Below are 16,296 nucleotides of genomic sequence, written 5' to 3' on the forward strand. Positions count from 1 at the left end.
GTGGGGAAAGTGCAGAAAACCTTCTACTTAGCTCCAAAATAATGTTCATTTGATCTGAAACAGCAACATCTTCTCCATGTGTTCTCCATAAAAACTGATATTTAACCATGATATCTGTAGAAAAATTACTTAATTAAAATCAAAACTATTTAAAGTAAAAGTGCTCCATAAAAAGGCACAAGTACAACTCTTTAGCTGACATTTACTGTAGGGAATCCAATCCTATTTTTTTCTAAATAAAAGCTATATTTTCCATGGTTTAGAGAACCAGTTATCCAAATGTACTTAACATTTATATATAAATAAACAAGTTATATTTTCCATTGTCAATTATTAACTGCATAAAAAGTGGCTCATGGGTTTATATTTACAAAATATTTTTATTGAGCGTGTTTTTGTGGAGGAAGCAGACAACAAGAATGGAAAAAGATGCAAAGAAAATTGGAAATGGTGAGAAAAAAAAAAAAAAAAAAAAGACAAATTAAATTTAAAACTGTAGCACACTGCAAAGAAAAAAGTCCATCTTTGGTCACTTCATCCGATGTCTTAAAAGCTTATTTTCCATAAAAACAGGTGACAATATACAGTATCCACCAGTCAACTGAGGTAATTAAGAAAATTCCTCTCATTCAAAAACTATTCCCACATGGCAGAGAAACGGATTTATTGATTGATCTAATAACTTTTGATAAATGACTCTGCATAGAGAGCAAAAAGGCACTTAACCTCAACCGAGACTTTTCCAATAAAAAAGAAAAAAAAAAACTTACTGTACTTATAATTTGAAACAGTATGTCTTTACTATTACTTCTTTGGGTAAAATTTGTATTGTTATTTTGAGTCTTAAAAAATTGATTTTCCTGCTGGCAGATAAACAGGAAATTAAAAACAATCTCCTTGGCGTGCTTAACGACTGGAAAAATATCAGCCTGGGACAGTTCCCCGCTTAAAAAAAAATAAGGTATTTTTAGACCGCACCAGAGACTAAAATGTTCAAACAGACATTTCTTGCAGTGTGGGTGTGTAACAACAGAAACAGACAAAGAGCGAAAACATGGAGGGTTCAGCGCTGTCGATCCCAGCGCCAGATAGAAGCGTCATCACACACAGCGATCAGAATGCCACTGTCACGGCTGAAGCTGGTTTGACGGATGGCTGACGTGCATTTGGGGAGCGTCAGTGTGGCGCACCTGCAGACAGCACAAGAAGAAGAAACAGTTTACACAAATGCATTCTGGGTAAATATCAAACACGCTGAGAGGAGTTTATGAAATGCAGCAGGAACCTATAGTTTCATAAAATCCAACAGTTCAGACTGTAAACAGTATATTTGCTTCAATTACAGCAAGTTTAAAGAATCAAATCTCCAGCTGACAGTCTCAAAATAGATAAACATCCTGTCGTAAGAAAAGTCAAGCAAACGGTGATATAGTGTATAGCATCAGGTTTATTTTCAATCAAGATAGCAAGAATTCTCCGCGGAGAGGTCACTAGTTCCAACACATGTAACGTGCAGCAAAGAGTGACAATATGTCCTTCAAGTCATGAACTATTTAAGGACATGTAATTGAGAGACAGACAGGTAGGGCTGGGTGGGGGGAAGGAGGGGAAGACAGGTTGGGAGACAGACAGGGCGTGAGATATACATTCATATTATAATCGTGGGTGGGGCAGGCTGCCCCAGAACAGCAGGAGGCTGTCTGCAGGAACATTGTCCTCTTTCAAATGTATAGTCAGGCTGGCTCCACTCGGGAGATTGAGGGGGATGGTTGAAACTACATTTCAGTTAGTTTCACTAAAACACATTCAATATATGTCTATACAGGTTTGTAGCAAATGTTTCCTATTTCATTAATAAGCATTCTAACATTTGAGTCCAGACATACATCATATGCAAAATCCGCCACCACAATCCTGAGTGTCACCACATGGGCATTTACTGCATGTTGTATTGTTTAAGCATTTCCATTCTGTTTATTGTCACAAAGTTAAAAGCTGTTAACTTACTGCTGCTGAGTTTATGACATTGATATCACTTCCCATTGCTGTTGTCTCATTCAGGTTTCAGATAATGTTTAAACCTGGTTCACAACATAAGGAGTTATCCTGGCTCTTGTAGTGGATTAGAGATGTGATGTATTGGTTATTGATAAGACTCTCTCTGGCCTCAAAGGCTGCTCACTTACTTTGCTTTGTGTGGATCTTCCACCTCGAGGTCCCACACATAAAGCTTTCCCACCTGGTTTCCCAGAGCCAGCATCTAAATCAATAATCACACATTATTAACAACACTACTAAAAGTTAGATTTTAGCTGTAAATACACAATAAATGCAACAAATTATACAAACTTCCGGGCCAAAATCGTAACATCTAATATTTGTTTGTGTGATAATTGTAGTCATATATATATAATACAAGTAAGACATGTAAAATGACGATGCATACAGCTACAAATATAAGATTAAATTAGTTTACCTTCTGCCAGAAGTCCATGGAGAAGCGCATGTACCAGATGTCACACTGGCTGTAGTCAAAGCGTCCCAGGATGGTCACGTTGGAGTCATTGGGTTTGATGTGGTCGATGTCATCCTCCATCTTACCTGGTTTCCAGCAGACAATGGCGTTTTCACACGACTGCAGGGAATATATACAAAAGAGTGTGTTAGCCTTAAAAGATTCGGACACCTTTTCGGACAATTTGTTTATTTCAAATGGATTGAATTTACTATTTTGGCATTAATCTGAACATAATAATAACCCCCAGTGACAAAGGGGGAGATTTCATTTGTTTTACTTTAGTAAAATGTGCTATTACTTTGTCATTATGGTTCACTGTTTATCTATTTATTGATGCTAAGAAGCCACTGTTAGTATCATTTCACTCAACTTGCCTTGGAAAGAATAAGATCTCCGAGCCACCGCACACAGTCCACGTAGTTTCTGTGGATGTCTCGTGTTGAAAAGTCCGGGAAGTGAATTTTCTGTGAGACAAAGGGCCTGAAGAAAAAAACAACAACAGTTAAAATAAATCAAGGTTTGACAGGCCACAAAGGGGAAAATTTTGACATTGTTTTCTAACCTGTTGGTCTTGGATGGGTTGTACTCATACGAGCCACGAATAGCTGTCTGCATTCTGTCCGAGTTGATTCGCCAAAGCTTTAGGGAGTGGTCCATCCCGCATGACATAATCTTTTCACCCAGAAGATCAAAATCCTGCAGAGGGGGATTATAAAGAAGTTATAAAGACATATGTAAAATACAGGTTACTGTTAGAGGTGTATGGGGCAGAATTAACGCCACTCACGGCACTCAGGACTTCATCTCGATGACCCTCCACTCCACCGAATATCGCCACTAACGTGTCTGTCTGAATGTTCCATAGACGCAGGGCATGATCTGAGGAAAGAGACACAGATTAATAACATTGCATACATGGAATAAACACATGGAAAATAGAATAACAATTGGCAAATAGCTGAAGAAGCTTAAATCAATATAGTTTGCAAACAGGTGATTTCAATTAAAACTTTTCCACTTTACAGTCTAATAAATAAATCACTAGTTGCAGCTTTTGTTGGTGAGAGTGACGCCATGTTCACATTATACGTGACAAAGCCCTGATTTAACTGGGGTTAAAAAATAAACACAGCTATAAAGATAGAAAGAAAAGCATCAAATGATTTGGTTTACATATGGTTAAAAATATTGTTTGTCTCTGCCAAGTTTTGTGGCTTGTATAATGTCAATTGTACATGTTGTAAAAACTGCCTGTAACTGAGTAGTCAACATGCCCATGCGCTCAGCTATTACCTGCTCCATGACTCTATTAAGGAAGCACCTGACGATCACATGAATACAATAGATAACTGAGTGGGGTTACAGTCTGTAAACACAGAGACTATAACCTACTTTTCAGTGTGTGCCACAAAAATGTTTTCATGGCCCCAGCCGTAGTTGAATAATAAATTTTATTATTTTGAATATAAAACGATATATTCATAAACACCAACAGCTCGACTTAAATGACCATGGTTACACAATATTTCTTCAAAGTTTTATTACAGATTTGTACCTTTGCTGACAGACAAAAGGAGATTTGGATCCCTCGGATGAAACTTGAGCTCATTGATGGCGTTTCCATGACCTACATAATGCTGCAATTAAAAATAGTCAGAAAGAAGGTTGTAATTGATGACATGTAAAAATGATCAAATTGATAAAGAACTGATTTTTGTGTATGTTTTATGATAAATGTAACCGTTAACGTTACCTTGATACACTGCATTGTGATGTGGTTGATGACCCGAATGATGCCTCGGGACCCGGCTACAGCCAACAGTGGGTGGCTTGTGTTGGTGTCGTAGGTCCAGGCACACGTATAGAAGTTCTCATCTGCCTTTTAACACATTTAGTCAAGGAAATAAAATATTTAAAAAAACCTCTCCCAGCGTTCTTCAAACTAACCTCTTGTGAGAAAAGGTCAATATTTGTTTCAGCATTTTTACTCTTCTATTGATCAGCTCTGCTGGACCAACTAAAGAGTTTGGATTGTTGCTCAAGCATGTAAACAACATTCCTATGCAAACATTTCAAAAGTTTCCAATACAAGTGAAAGGATACGTCTGCGTCGACGTACGACTGCAGGAGTCTCATCTCTCCCTGAGAGTGACATTCATACAGAGTTACCTGGAGGAGAAGAAGAAAAGACAGCACTGGTTAGATGTGGAAAGGCTTACCGTCTTAAAATCCCACCATAAAGGTGCAATAGAAATAATTCAAACACTGTAGACAAGGTATATCAATAAAGTCACTTGCATTAATCTCTTACAGATAACATGCATCGTCCTCCTCATCACTTACCCTGTTACTCCCGACTGTGGCAAACACCAGCGGGTCTCCCTCCTTGCTGTGCCAGTTAAACTGAACTCCAAACAGAGGCTGGCCGTGGTCCTCCTGAAGAAAAAAACATGAAGACATTTTATGGGTGAAATGAACACAGTGAGCCACATTTGGTACGATGGCAATTTAAGCATGTTCTTAAGTCTTTCTAAGTCAAATTTAGATGGTGTTGTTTCTCATGCACGTCCTTGATACTTCAACCTGAACACAGAGAAATTAAACAAGCTGCTGCTATGTAGGTTTATTTTGCTTCACTGGGCCGTCTGACTTCTTTACTCACCCTCAGGCTGTTGACACATTTAAAAGAAAATCTGCACTTCTTGGACTTCCACTTGCCCTTGCCCCAGCTCTTTCTGCCCGGGGCATTGGCCGTGTTATTGGGCGTGTCTGGGCGCTCTGCATTGGTCCCGCTCTCAACGCTAACCGCATCATCCTACAAATACAGGAAAAAGATGATATGTTAAGATATGACAGTGTTTGTTAATTAATATCTCTGTAGGCAATTGAACCAAACACTTCAGCAGCTGCAAAAATAATTTTCTAACAGCATCTGTCAGCTGTGTTCACATATATTACTGACACAATTTGCATCTTGTTTTTTGTATTTAACTGCAACTGTTTCACCAAAAAACTTCAGTGACAGCTTTCACTATTTTACTGTTTACGTCTAGTGTGATGGACACTAATCGTCAGGCACTTTATTCTTGCACAATAGTTTTGTTTTGTACAAGTGCTGACAGCAGGTAAATATGTTTGCAAGGAATCAAGACGGCTTGACACTATTTGCCTGTCATGATTTACGTCCCTTTATTGTAATTTCACATAGTTCAACGGACTTAAGTAGCATTCCGACAGTGCATTGATACATAACTTAAAGCAATAATAAATAGAAACAGTAAAGATTTAAAAATGTAAATAGAGTAGAACATGTGGATTTTACTGTAGCCTACAGTACAAACACACTTACTTTCGCAGAATAGCTATTGAAAGTGGTTAAACTACATTGGTCATATCATATACACATATATCATAAATATTAACAGGACATCCCTAAACAACCCAAATTGTTTTTATAATTTTAATTAATTCCTCCAATTAGCTGCTCGTGCTAAACTGAGGTTCCACGTGAAAGCCTGTAGTCTGAGTGTAAAGGAGTATGGATTATGTGTCTACATACAAAGTCAAAGTTTGGACCTAGGTGTGTGTGAAGTGTGTATGTATTTTTGTCAATTATAACCAGCTAGCATCCTCACAGCTGATTTACACTAGCGGGAATATATGAACAAAGCTGCTGCTAGCCCCATACTTTAGCCGGCCGGCTACTGTAGCACGATGCTATCTCGCCCGGAGCGATATATTTGTAATCTATCGGCGAACAAACAACACAGTTTAACTGCTTACATTCTCGTCTCCTGACAAATCGGGGTTACTGTTCTCGTCACTGCTTAGTTTTTGTTTTTTCGCCGGTACTTCTTTTCCCGCTTGAGAAGGGGACTCGGACATGTTCTTATTTTCCCTCATTTTGGCTCAAACTCTTGCCTTTTCCGCTTTGCAGCTGCAAGGGATGCTGGGTAGGGTAGTTCGATTCAAGCTGAATACATTTAATTTTATCTATTTACCTAATCTAGTCACAGTTGCTTATCTGTATTAATTATTCGTTTTACTTTTGGCCTGAGTAACTATCAACATTTCGTACTATAAGAGGAAGGATTGAACTAAGTAATTAAATATTATAATATGCCTAACTGCTGCCCTCAAAAATTAAATCTAGTCCACTTCAATAATGAAAGGCTTTAAAAGCACTAAAGGTTTTTAATTCTTGCCATAAAAGTAACTAAATGTATATGTTGATGTGGTAAGTAATTTTGTAGATGTATTAAATGCTGGATTGACTATATCTCCCAGTTGGCCTACATGAACATATGGGCATCAACTTGGAAGTGGACACTGACTGCATCACTTATTATATAAAAGTCATTTGATTACTATTGCATTACATTATTGTTACATATTGCATATTCCTGGTTAGTATATATTGCATAAACATTGCTGTATAATGTTAATTATCTTATTGTGTGTGGCTATATACAATATGGCACATTCTATGAATTTTTAGATATTTCCTATTTTCACATTTCTTTTCTAAAATAGGAGCAACTGTTACATTACAAAACAATTTCCCAGCAGGTTCAATGATAAAGTATTTCTGATTCTGTCAGCTTTATGATCAGAACAAACAGTCCACACAGCTTATTACAACACCTACATTTAGTTTTTTCTTTGGAGGTCCTGCACACCCACACAGATGATTTGATATATCAGGTATGCTGGCGGGTATCTAAAGTCACAATGAGTCAAAACTTGCACATTTACATATAATTATTTAATTAAAAAAACAGTTCATAATCAAAATGTTTTCTAAATACAAAGAAATCTGCCATGTTGTTGGGATGAGGTTGTTGTTTTCAGGTCTACAGAATCATGTCTGCACCGTCCACTGAGGCCTGGCTCATCTGGTCAGACATCTCCTCTTCTTCTTCATCCTCCTCCTCCTCCTCCTCTTCTTTATCTTCTCCTTCATCCTCCTCCGCTGTTCTCTTTATGCCCCTCTGCTTTGACAGGGCCACGGCGTAGCGAATGTTATACATGTTGAAGTCACACCTGTGCAAAACAAAAGCACACATTAACAATTACTGATTAGAATTTCTCATTTATTTATTGTGAATAATCCCATTTATGTCTGTATTAATTCATCTTATAATGAGGATTTACAGTTTGGACAGGTTGTCAAAGTGTCTCTGGATGCTCTTCTGCAGCGCTTGGATTGTGGGCAGTATGGCAGCTGACCTGCACGCCAAAAAACATAAACCAGGTTCAGTTAATCAGTTTATTATAGAATGATCATTTGACTAAATACACACGTTAATAAATGGTAGTGTAAGCGAACCTGTTCTTGAGCTTCTGTCCGTGCAGCATGAGCAGACTCTGGGCCCAGGTCATGTAGAACTGCAGGTGACCCGACTTCTCCAGACACGCCGATACAAAGCCCAGCAGCTTCTCCACGTAGATGTCAGGGAGAGAGCCACAAACTACAGGGACTGGAACACACAAGCGCGCGCACACACACACACACACACACACACACACACACACACACACACACACACACACACACACACACACACACACACACACACACACACACACACACACACACACACACACACACACACACACAGCATTAACCCAAATGCAAAAGCATAGACAACGGTTTTAAAGGGATAGTTCAACATTTTAAATTCACTCTCTAGCTCAAGAGAAGGCGACAGAAAGCGTTCCTGCATCTGTGCATGCATTTGTAATGTATAAATGGGCAAAGGTATCAGGTAAAACATTTTGAACTATCTCTTTGTGTTGTGGAGGTGTGTTTGCTCACTTTGATCATGCGGTATCGTTTCCAGCACTTCCTGCTTGAGGGCTTTCTCGTTGAGTCTGAAGGCCAGGACGATGGCTGACGCCCACTCTTGTAGCCTCAGCTGTTTGCGTATGCTAGCAGGTGTCACGTCCAGGTCTAAGTCGTAAGGGTCGAAAACCAGAGAGCCATCCAGAGAGTAGACCAGCAGGCCTTCTGTGGTGGTAGCAGCCCAGCTACGCCCTGAGGAAAAGATGGAACAGCAAAAAATAGTCTTCTTTTGTCAGGACTTGACTCAAACTTGTAGTTCTAGTTCTACTTCCACTGTTTCTACATGTAGTCACATACCAGTAGGGGAGAATCGTAGCGAGCTCACTCTGATCTCTGGTTTGAAGTGTCGAGAACTCATATCACCTGTAAAGATATACACAGATTAAAAAAATAGTAAACATCATGTATGCTTATTTCACACCAGTATAAATAAAAGGTGCACAATGTACATTTCGGTGTTCATTTGACTAAACCTTGTCTGTTTGCGTCTGTACATTTCTCCTATACAAACATCTTTAAAAGCAATTGTCTCATCATTAAGTTAAGTTTTTTACAATACTCTGAACCAAAAACCTTAACTTTTAAAGCCATCAACTAAACTTTGCATAATCATTCTTAGCACTATTCTGAAGGCAAATCATGAAAAATTATCAATGCTTTTCAAGCAGAGTAACATACTATTACTATTATTTTATGTTGAATAGAGCCTTGTACCTCTCTTCACTCCAGGGAGGCTGATGTTGACTGTGTCTCCGTCTCCTGCTCCTTCGTCCACCAAAGCCAGGCTGCCGAACTCCGTCATCTTCCGTCGGTCCAGAAACTCCTAAACAGGACGCAGAAAAAAGAGAACACACATAATGAGTAACACAGTGGCATTATTTTACTATGTTTTACAGCTGTTCAAGATCCTCAAACGTTGATTTAGAAGCTGCAGGTGAGGCCGTACCTCCATGGCGTCGAAGGACAAGTTGCAGGAGATCTCAAACTTCTTCATCAGCATCTGCTCCTTGACGTTGTAGATGCAGACAAACTTGGACTGGCCTCCCGCCAAAATGGCCGCTCCATCCGCCGAGTAGCACAGCGACGTGAAGGACCTCAATGCACACAAATTCGATATCATAAATACAGGGTTCCCACATATTTTTTTGCCAATATATTTTAAAAACTTTTACATGACTTTTCACCCAATTTCCAAAACCTTATTCAGGCCTGATTCGCAATCATATGGCTTATTAATGGGCTTCTTACTGTATCTGTCTTGGGCCATGTGTTACACTTGCAAAAATGTAACATTTCCCTCTAATGTCTGGACCAAGGGAAATAAGTTCAGCTGTCTCACTCACTTTCCCTTTGCAGACTGCTTTGCTGTGATTTTATCGGTGTCTTTGCGGCCCATCTCCAGGTCATGGCGCCCTGCCACCGATCCGCTCTGTGTGGCCGTGCTGGGGTTCCAGAAAGAAACCTCGCCGTTTAGCGTAGCCACCGCTAACTCCTGACCATCAGGCCTGTAAGTCACTGCCAGACCTGACGGGGGAAAAAACACAGTTACACAAAACTATCCATAACAAAAGATGGTACAGTGTAGGTATGGGCCGGTATGATATTCTGAATAAAAATTCCAGCTGAAAAGAATCCTTTTTATTTCTAAACAACATAGCACATATGAAATAATACATAATTGAATTATTCTAAACAGAATTGAAATAAAAGCAGTCCTTTCTAAGTGAGCAGCTCAATAAGGTTTTTAGAGACATGCTCACTTTCTACACATTTCTCTTTTAGTAAACATTATGATGCAGGAATATTCTGAACATTAATAAACTTGTATGTTAACAGCCTGGGGTGCCTAGTTCGGTGTGTGAAGATGTGTAATATGTTTCAGACTTTTGGGGATGGGTATTTACCATCAGAGTTGAGAGGGATGGTTTCTTTGACCTGCCAGCTGTCCAACATGTCCCACAGCCGGACGGTGCGGTCCCACGAGGCGCTGGCCAGGATGGACTGAACAGGACTGAAACACAGGCAGCTGACCGGACCCTCGTGGCCCCCCAGGACCTGGACAAACACAGCGAGGAGCCACAGTTGTTATATTATACCAAGTAGAATAGAGTAGGTACCATGTAATGGAAAAGTGCCATTTGGGTAAATTGTTTTACAAGTCATTCTGCTCGTACCTCCAGCAGTCTGCCTGTCTGCATGGACCACAGGAAGATCTCAAAGGAGTCCTGGGCTCCAGCGCTCACCAGCTCTCCACTAACGTCTACTGCCAGGGAGGAGAACTGCGCGGGGCGAGGAGACGTGAACGTACGGAAGTTTCTGTACCTGTTTATACAAAAACATACACACTATCATGTATACGGTACATATACTCAAAATCATTTTACTAATATCTTCACTGTGGGTCACTCACCTGTGCAGATCAAAGGCTCGGACCGTCCCGTCCAATGAGGCACTGACGATGACGAAGCCGCTGGAGGTGAAGGTTACCTTGGTAACGCTGCTGGTGTGTTCGGTGAATGTGACAAAGCAGAGGCCACTGTTGCTGTTCCACACTTTGACCTAAAAAAAATAAAAACAAATATGATCTTTTAAAGCCCTTCAAAATATAATATTACTTTATCTGGGCTTTCCAGAGCGAATAAAATGCCACACTAGAAGGTATGTAGCGACTTACTTTGCCGTCGTCGCCTCCTGTGGCAATGTACTGTCCATCCGGGGAGTATGCCAGCGTGGCCATGTTGTTAAAGTGTCCCTGCTGCTTGAAGACATAGGACTCGCTCTGCCACTCCCACACTAGCAGCTGACCCATCCCTGAAACAAATACACTCACTTACTTATAAACCTTGAATATATACTTAACATACCTATACATCGTGCTACTTATTTAGTAGAGAAAATAGAAAAGAAACACAACAAAATACGACTTCTTCTTACCCGAGCAGCCAAAGCCGATCCAGTCTCCAGTGCAGTTTAGAGCCACTGAGGAGATTCTCTGGTCTGAAATACTGGAAAGAAAAAGGTAGCATCATTAACTACTACTATGCACATGCAAATTTCTCATCTAATTTTTACTTTGTGGATATAAAAACCTTAACTTTCCTCTCACCTTAGGGAGTGAATGAGGTTAAACTCTGGGAGTTCGTGCAGGTGGAAGATGCCAGAGGCGAAGCCCGTGACCAGGATGTGCGTGGGTTTGTGGAAGGCGGCAGACGTCAAGTTGTTGAAATCGCCCTCTTTATTGAAGAAGTGTCTACAAGAGAAAGAGAATCAGTGAATAACCAATTTTAGCTGCAGATGTGCTTAATACAGCCCCTTTGAACCCAAATCAAGAAAATACTTGTCTACTACTGTCATTTGGGGCACTAGTTGCATGATAGTGGCATCTGAAAGGAGTGAGGCATATTTATCAATCCAAATTTAAGATATTGTGATTTAAGTTTGATCAACTTTCCAGAAATTCAGTTTAGACTAGGCTGGCTATGCTCTGGTTCTTATGACACTGTTAGTATTTTGAACCTATCACGGCAGATCTATTCCCCCAACGTTCTATAAAAGCAATGACTGTTCCCATGGAGATGGTTTGATACCCCACACACTTGTCAAACGGTCTAAAAAACAGTGTTATAATATTTAATCAAATTTTTAAATTTTTGGAAAAGCTTTGCGAGACACCCAACTTTGATATCATACATTGATGATTATTTTACTATCTTAGACCAAAGGCTTTAAGGACAGAGAAGGGAGATTTGTCTTACTTGCTCTTGTGTTTGTATCTGACGTTTTTGACAGTTTGCTCTTTGGGGGCGTCGGCTTTCCCTCTGATGACCTCGCCTTCCCCTCCCTCCCCCTCCTCTATCTCTTCCTCCTCTTCATCCCCCACTCTAGAGGGCTTGGGTTTGTCCACGCGTTCCTTAAGTACCAGGCCGTCCAGCTCCGTGTCACTCTCCCACACACACAGCGTCCCGTCTTGGCTCACTGTGTAAAGCTGAACACAACATGGACAAATTGCTTTGGGGTTGATTGCTTAAGTGAAGTCACGGGAAGCAAAAATAAGAACTTACATCCAGGCTGTCCTTCTCGAAGAAGCAGCCCACGATGAGGTCCTTGTGTCCCCCCAGGGAGTAGTAGATGAGGTTGGCCCAGCGCTCTGCACCAAACACCCATGTGGACATGTCTTTGCTGCCCACCACAAAGCACCTGATGGGGAAAAGTCAGATAAATGATTTATTTTGCCAATTGTATTGTAAATAACAATGCCAAACTCTATGCAAAAAAAATTACATTTAATGCCGCCCTGTTTATGTTTACATATCCTATGTGTACAGAGCCTGGGCTGCCTATTAACACCAAATTTATTTTCAGCAGTGCACACACAGGTAGCGGGATGGTGAGGAGAAATTCACTGATTTAGACAAATAGGGATTTTCACAACAAGCAAGCGTTCTCCAGAATCACCGACTCCGACCTTTGAATGTAACAATATTTGAATGTGTTGTACTCACTTGGAGTCGTCTGTCCAGTCGATGCAGGTGGTCTCGTCGTAGGGGCCGTAGTAGCTCTTGTCCAGCACAAAGGCGTTGTACTCGCGCTGCCTTCCAGGAGCGTGGTACATCAGGGCCACGTTCTCCTTGGTCACCACAAACTTCCTGGGAGGGAGAACAAAAAACAATATGAGAGGAAAATATAAAGTATTTTAGATTTAGATTTTGGACAAATGGTTGGACACAATAAGATGTCTGAATGAACCTGTCCCCTACCTTGCAGGTCTGGGTTATTGTGATGTTTACTTTTTGGCTATTTTTGACATTTCCTAAAGAAGTTCATTGACATCTTTACCTGCCATCAGGTGAGAAGCGGACGCTGCTGACCGGCTTGTGGAAGTGGAAGTGATGGAGGATGGCTCGGGTGATAAGGCTGATCAACAGTGCCGCACCGTCTGTACCACACACACACACACACACACACACACACACACACACACACACACACACACACACACACACACACACACACACACACACACACACACACACACACACACACACACACACACACACACACACACACACACACACACACACACACACACACACACACACACACACACACACGCACACACGCACACGTGTTAACTCAACACTCACATTCTTATGGAAAACGAAAAAGAGTAGAGTAGAATAGGCACCATGTAATGTGTAATTGAAAAGCACCAATAGTTCAGAGGAAGCTCTCACCTTCATCCACCACGATGGCTAAGTTCCCATCAGGAGAGAGACCTACACACGTGATGTTTTTTGTGGTGGAGAAAGGTAACGTCTCGGATGTGTTGCTGGAAACAGGGCAGAAAGGACAAAAAAATGTATTCTTGCTTTTGTGCTAAACAGCATCACAGCCTCAGTGTATTTGCAGAGAGCAGTACTTCATTCTGTATATCCATCCAGACCTTGCATAAAATTAAGCTGAAAACTTATTATGAGATATAAAAGTCAATTTTGTAGCTTTTTATCTAATAATTGTAACTGTAATAATTTATAAATCATCACTTTGTCACATAAGTATAACTTCTCTTTGGACTATTGTTATTCAGCTTTCATGTTATCTATTAATTTTCCTCTGACTAGCTAAAATGTTGTTACAGTCCAACATATGACAGCAATAATTAACATTGTGTGTTTTTATCCATAACTTACTTTTTCAGGTCGAAGACAGACACTCTGTTTCCGACCGGACTGATGACAGCATTTCCATCTTTGGAGAAACTCAAGTTTCCCTGTCGGTACACCGCTCCAAGGAGGTTGGAAAACTGCAAGGAAGAGCAGAAGGAATAATCACTCATACACTCATTCATTCATTAACACCAAAAAATGTGGGAATTCACAGTTTTTTATCAGTTGCTTGAACATATTTGACCATTCTGCACCTGCACTTTTACACTATTTTAAAAATGTCATATCGATATATATTTTCTAAAGAGACATTTTCCCATGCAATGCAATTTTGCTTTTGTATGTAGGCTTTCGAGATGAGGACATACAACACAGCTTTTGTACTGACAATATATTTTTCCAATAAATAGAAAAGAATGAAAAGAAAATTGTTGGTGTAAATCTAGAAAAACAACACGTCTAACGATGCTCTTTGTTACAATCTTGCAAAAAGCAGCACACATGTCATCCACTATAAGTGGAGAAGGACTGATAACTGATAGAACATTCGTGCAAAGGAGTTTAAAAAATATGCATCAGTCATGATAATCCAAATAATGTATATACATTGAAAATAAATAGTTGTCTTTAGTTAAACACAGTTAATCCAAAACAGTGTATAGTCTTTCAATGGGATCTGTGTTCACTGTTTCGAAAGTCTTGAAAATGAGAGGAGCCACTTTAAAAACAATAAAATACTATAATACAATGCTGTTTGGTGTCATATAAATGAGCCGAACTGAAGTGTTTATACTTACAATTATAAGCAAAAAGTCTTAAATATGCTACACAACTTTTACATTTATCAAAATGCAATACATTCTTATTTTTTAATAACTTTTGGACGATGTCTGGTGTGACGTTTCCTCCGACGCAGGCAAACAGACTTACCTTATAAGCAAACTTCATTCTAGTGATTACTCCTTGTTTTTAAAGCATGTATCTTCTTTTTAATTCCTTATAAATCCCAGGTGAAGTTTGAATAAACGGCTAAAACACCGCTTCTACTCCATGTACTCCACACGTGTTTGCATTTTGTTGACACTTGCCCCATCCGGGTTTCCAGCTAAACTGGAAAAAATCAACAAGGCGCCCACTAGCGGCAAGGAGGGAAGACGACTTCAAATTAAAAGCATTGGCACATCAATCTTTATTCAAGACAAAATCCAGGCCGATAAGAAAATAAAAATCAATCATAAATGAGACAGCTATTTTGGAAAGTACAAAGTCCAAGAAATATGTAGGCAAATGGAATATCTATTTGATAAGTCTATTGAGGAAACGAATAGCCGACTATTTGTATTCCTGTTATTGTGGTGAGTTCAAAATTAGTGTGCTTTATGGTTTATTTTGGCTGTTAAGTTCACAAATATTAAATATAAAACACAAACACACGTTTTCTACAGTGTCTTTATATAAGGTGACTATGTACTGTTAGTATTGCCAGCCAAATTAACATGCAGCTAAAAGGATGTTTGCGCTTTATAAGAAGGGGAATATGTCTCAAAGGATGCTTTTAGGGATCTTCAAGTAGCCTATTAAACTAGCCCTAGCAAGCTTCAAACAAAGTAAATAAAAGTGGAAAGAGCAATTTACTCTCACTTCTGTACTGTATATACACACATTAGACACAGTAAACACAAAAAAGTCAATTTTAAAATGAATGTGACACTTGGAACATAACAAAGGCAGGCATTGCCGACCTCAACATGATCCCTCCCGTCCATTGTCACCCAATACCCCTGCTTCATAATTTAGCACGTGGCAGCTACAGTAGGCTACATTCACACACAACACACCTGTAGAAATGGGCCAGTGCCAAGGTAAACTGAAAACGATGCTGTACAAGTGGGAGATAAAAGAGTTCATATTTGGGACTTTTATTGGAACAGTTGGCTCGAGTTGTTGTAGTCCAGTCGGTGTCCAGTTTGTATACTGTTTAATTGAAGGACTACATCTCAAAATCATCTCGGTAAACAGCTGCACTTTAGAGGTGGGGACAGCGATTCTGTAGAACACATGTTGTCAAAATCACTTGTTGTTAAAATCTGTGAGTATCTCCTTGTGATCTGCCACCTGTAGACATAGGTCTAATGTGTGTTTTAAGCTACAGTACGCCCTTTTTGTTTACATACCCGTTTACAAAACCTAGGCTTTGTATTAACACCAGATTTTATTAAGCACACACACAGTAGCCTATGGACTGGCAGCGGATCGCGAGGACTTGA

At 39.9% G+C, this 16,296-nt stretch overlaps 2 protein-coding genes across 2 annotated transcripts; both read right to left on the minus strand.

Moving 5' to 3' along the window:
* Nucleotides 1–370: 370 nt before the first annotated feature.
* Nucleotides 371–6,437, minus strand: eed (embryonic ectoderm development). Its single transcript, XM_080052792.1, has 12 exons — nt 6,302–6,437; nt 5,181–5,333; nt 4,862–4,954; nt 4,622–4,687; nt 4,272–4,397; nt 4,074–4,155; nt 3,306–3,397; nt 3,081–3,214; nt 2,893–2,998; nt 2,477–2,635; nt 2,187–2,260; nt 371–1,190 (listed from the first exon to the last, which is right to left on the minus strand). The coding sequence occupies exons 1-12, from the start codon at nt 6,419–6,421 to the stop codon at nt 1,064–1,066; spliced, it is 1,332 nt and encodes a 443-aa protein (XP_079908918.1). The 5' UTR covers nt 6,422–6,437; the 3' UTR covers nt 371–1,063.
* Nucleotides 6,438–7,043: 606 nt separating this feature from the next.
* Nucleotides 7,044–15,121, minus strand: pwp2h (PWP2 small subunit processome component). The gene is made up of 21 exons (XM_080053067.1): nt 14,960–15,121; nt 14,054–14,166; nt 13,598–13,692; nt 13,200–13,299; nt 12,866–13,009; nt 12,425–12,560; nt 12,119–12,348; nt 11,470–11,613; nt 11,298–11,368; nt 11,038–11,174; nt 10,774–10,922; nt 10,538–10,685; nt 10,268–10,418; nt 9,707–9,887; nt 9,310–9,457; nt 9,078–9,186; nt 8,661–8,726; nt 8,337–8,555; nt 7,848–7,998; nt 7,673–7,747; nt 7,044–7,561 (listed from the first exon to the last, which is right to left on the minus strand). The coding sequence occupies exons 1-21, from the start codon at nt 14,975–14,977 to the stop codon at nt 7,372–7,374; spliced, it is 2,775 nt and encodes a 924-aa protein (XP_079909193.1). The 5' UTR covers nt 14,978–15,121; the 3' UTR covers nt 7,044–7,371.
* Nucleotides 15,122–16,296: the final 1,175 nt, after the last annotated feature.

Source organism: Ammodytes marinus (genome assembly GCF_949987685.1).
Source record: "Ammodytes marinus genome assembly, chromosome: 24".
NCBI lineage: Eukaryota > Metazoa > Chordata > Actinopteri > Uranoscopiformes > Ammodytidae > Ammodytes > Ammodytes marinus.

Bases quoted from the DNA above. Each gene is read 5' to 3' on its own strand.
- pwp2h (XM_080053067.1), bottom strand. The intron at 11,614-12,118 runs GTAAGACAAATC...TTTCTCTTGTAG, and splicing joins AGATACAAACACAAGAGCAA to ACACTTCTTCAATAAAGAGG. The intron at 9,888-10,267 runs GTAAATACCCAT...TTCCCCCGTCAG, and splicing joins CATCCCTCTCAACTCTGATG to GTCTGGCAGTGACTTACAGG.
- eed (XM_080052792.1), bottom strand. From the start codon at position 6,421: ATGAGGGAAAATAAGAACATGTCCGAGTCCCCTTCTCAAGCGGGAAAA. The intron at 4,156-4,271 runs GTAACGTTAACG...TTTTAATTGCAG, and splicing joins TCACAATGCAGTGTATCAAG to CATTATGTAGGTCATGGAAA. The intron at 3,398-4,073 runs GTACAAATCTGT...CTCTTTCCTCAG, and splicing joins CCTTTTGTCTGTCAGCAAAG to ATCATGCCCTGCGTCTATGG.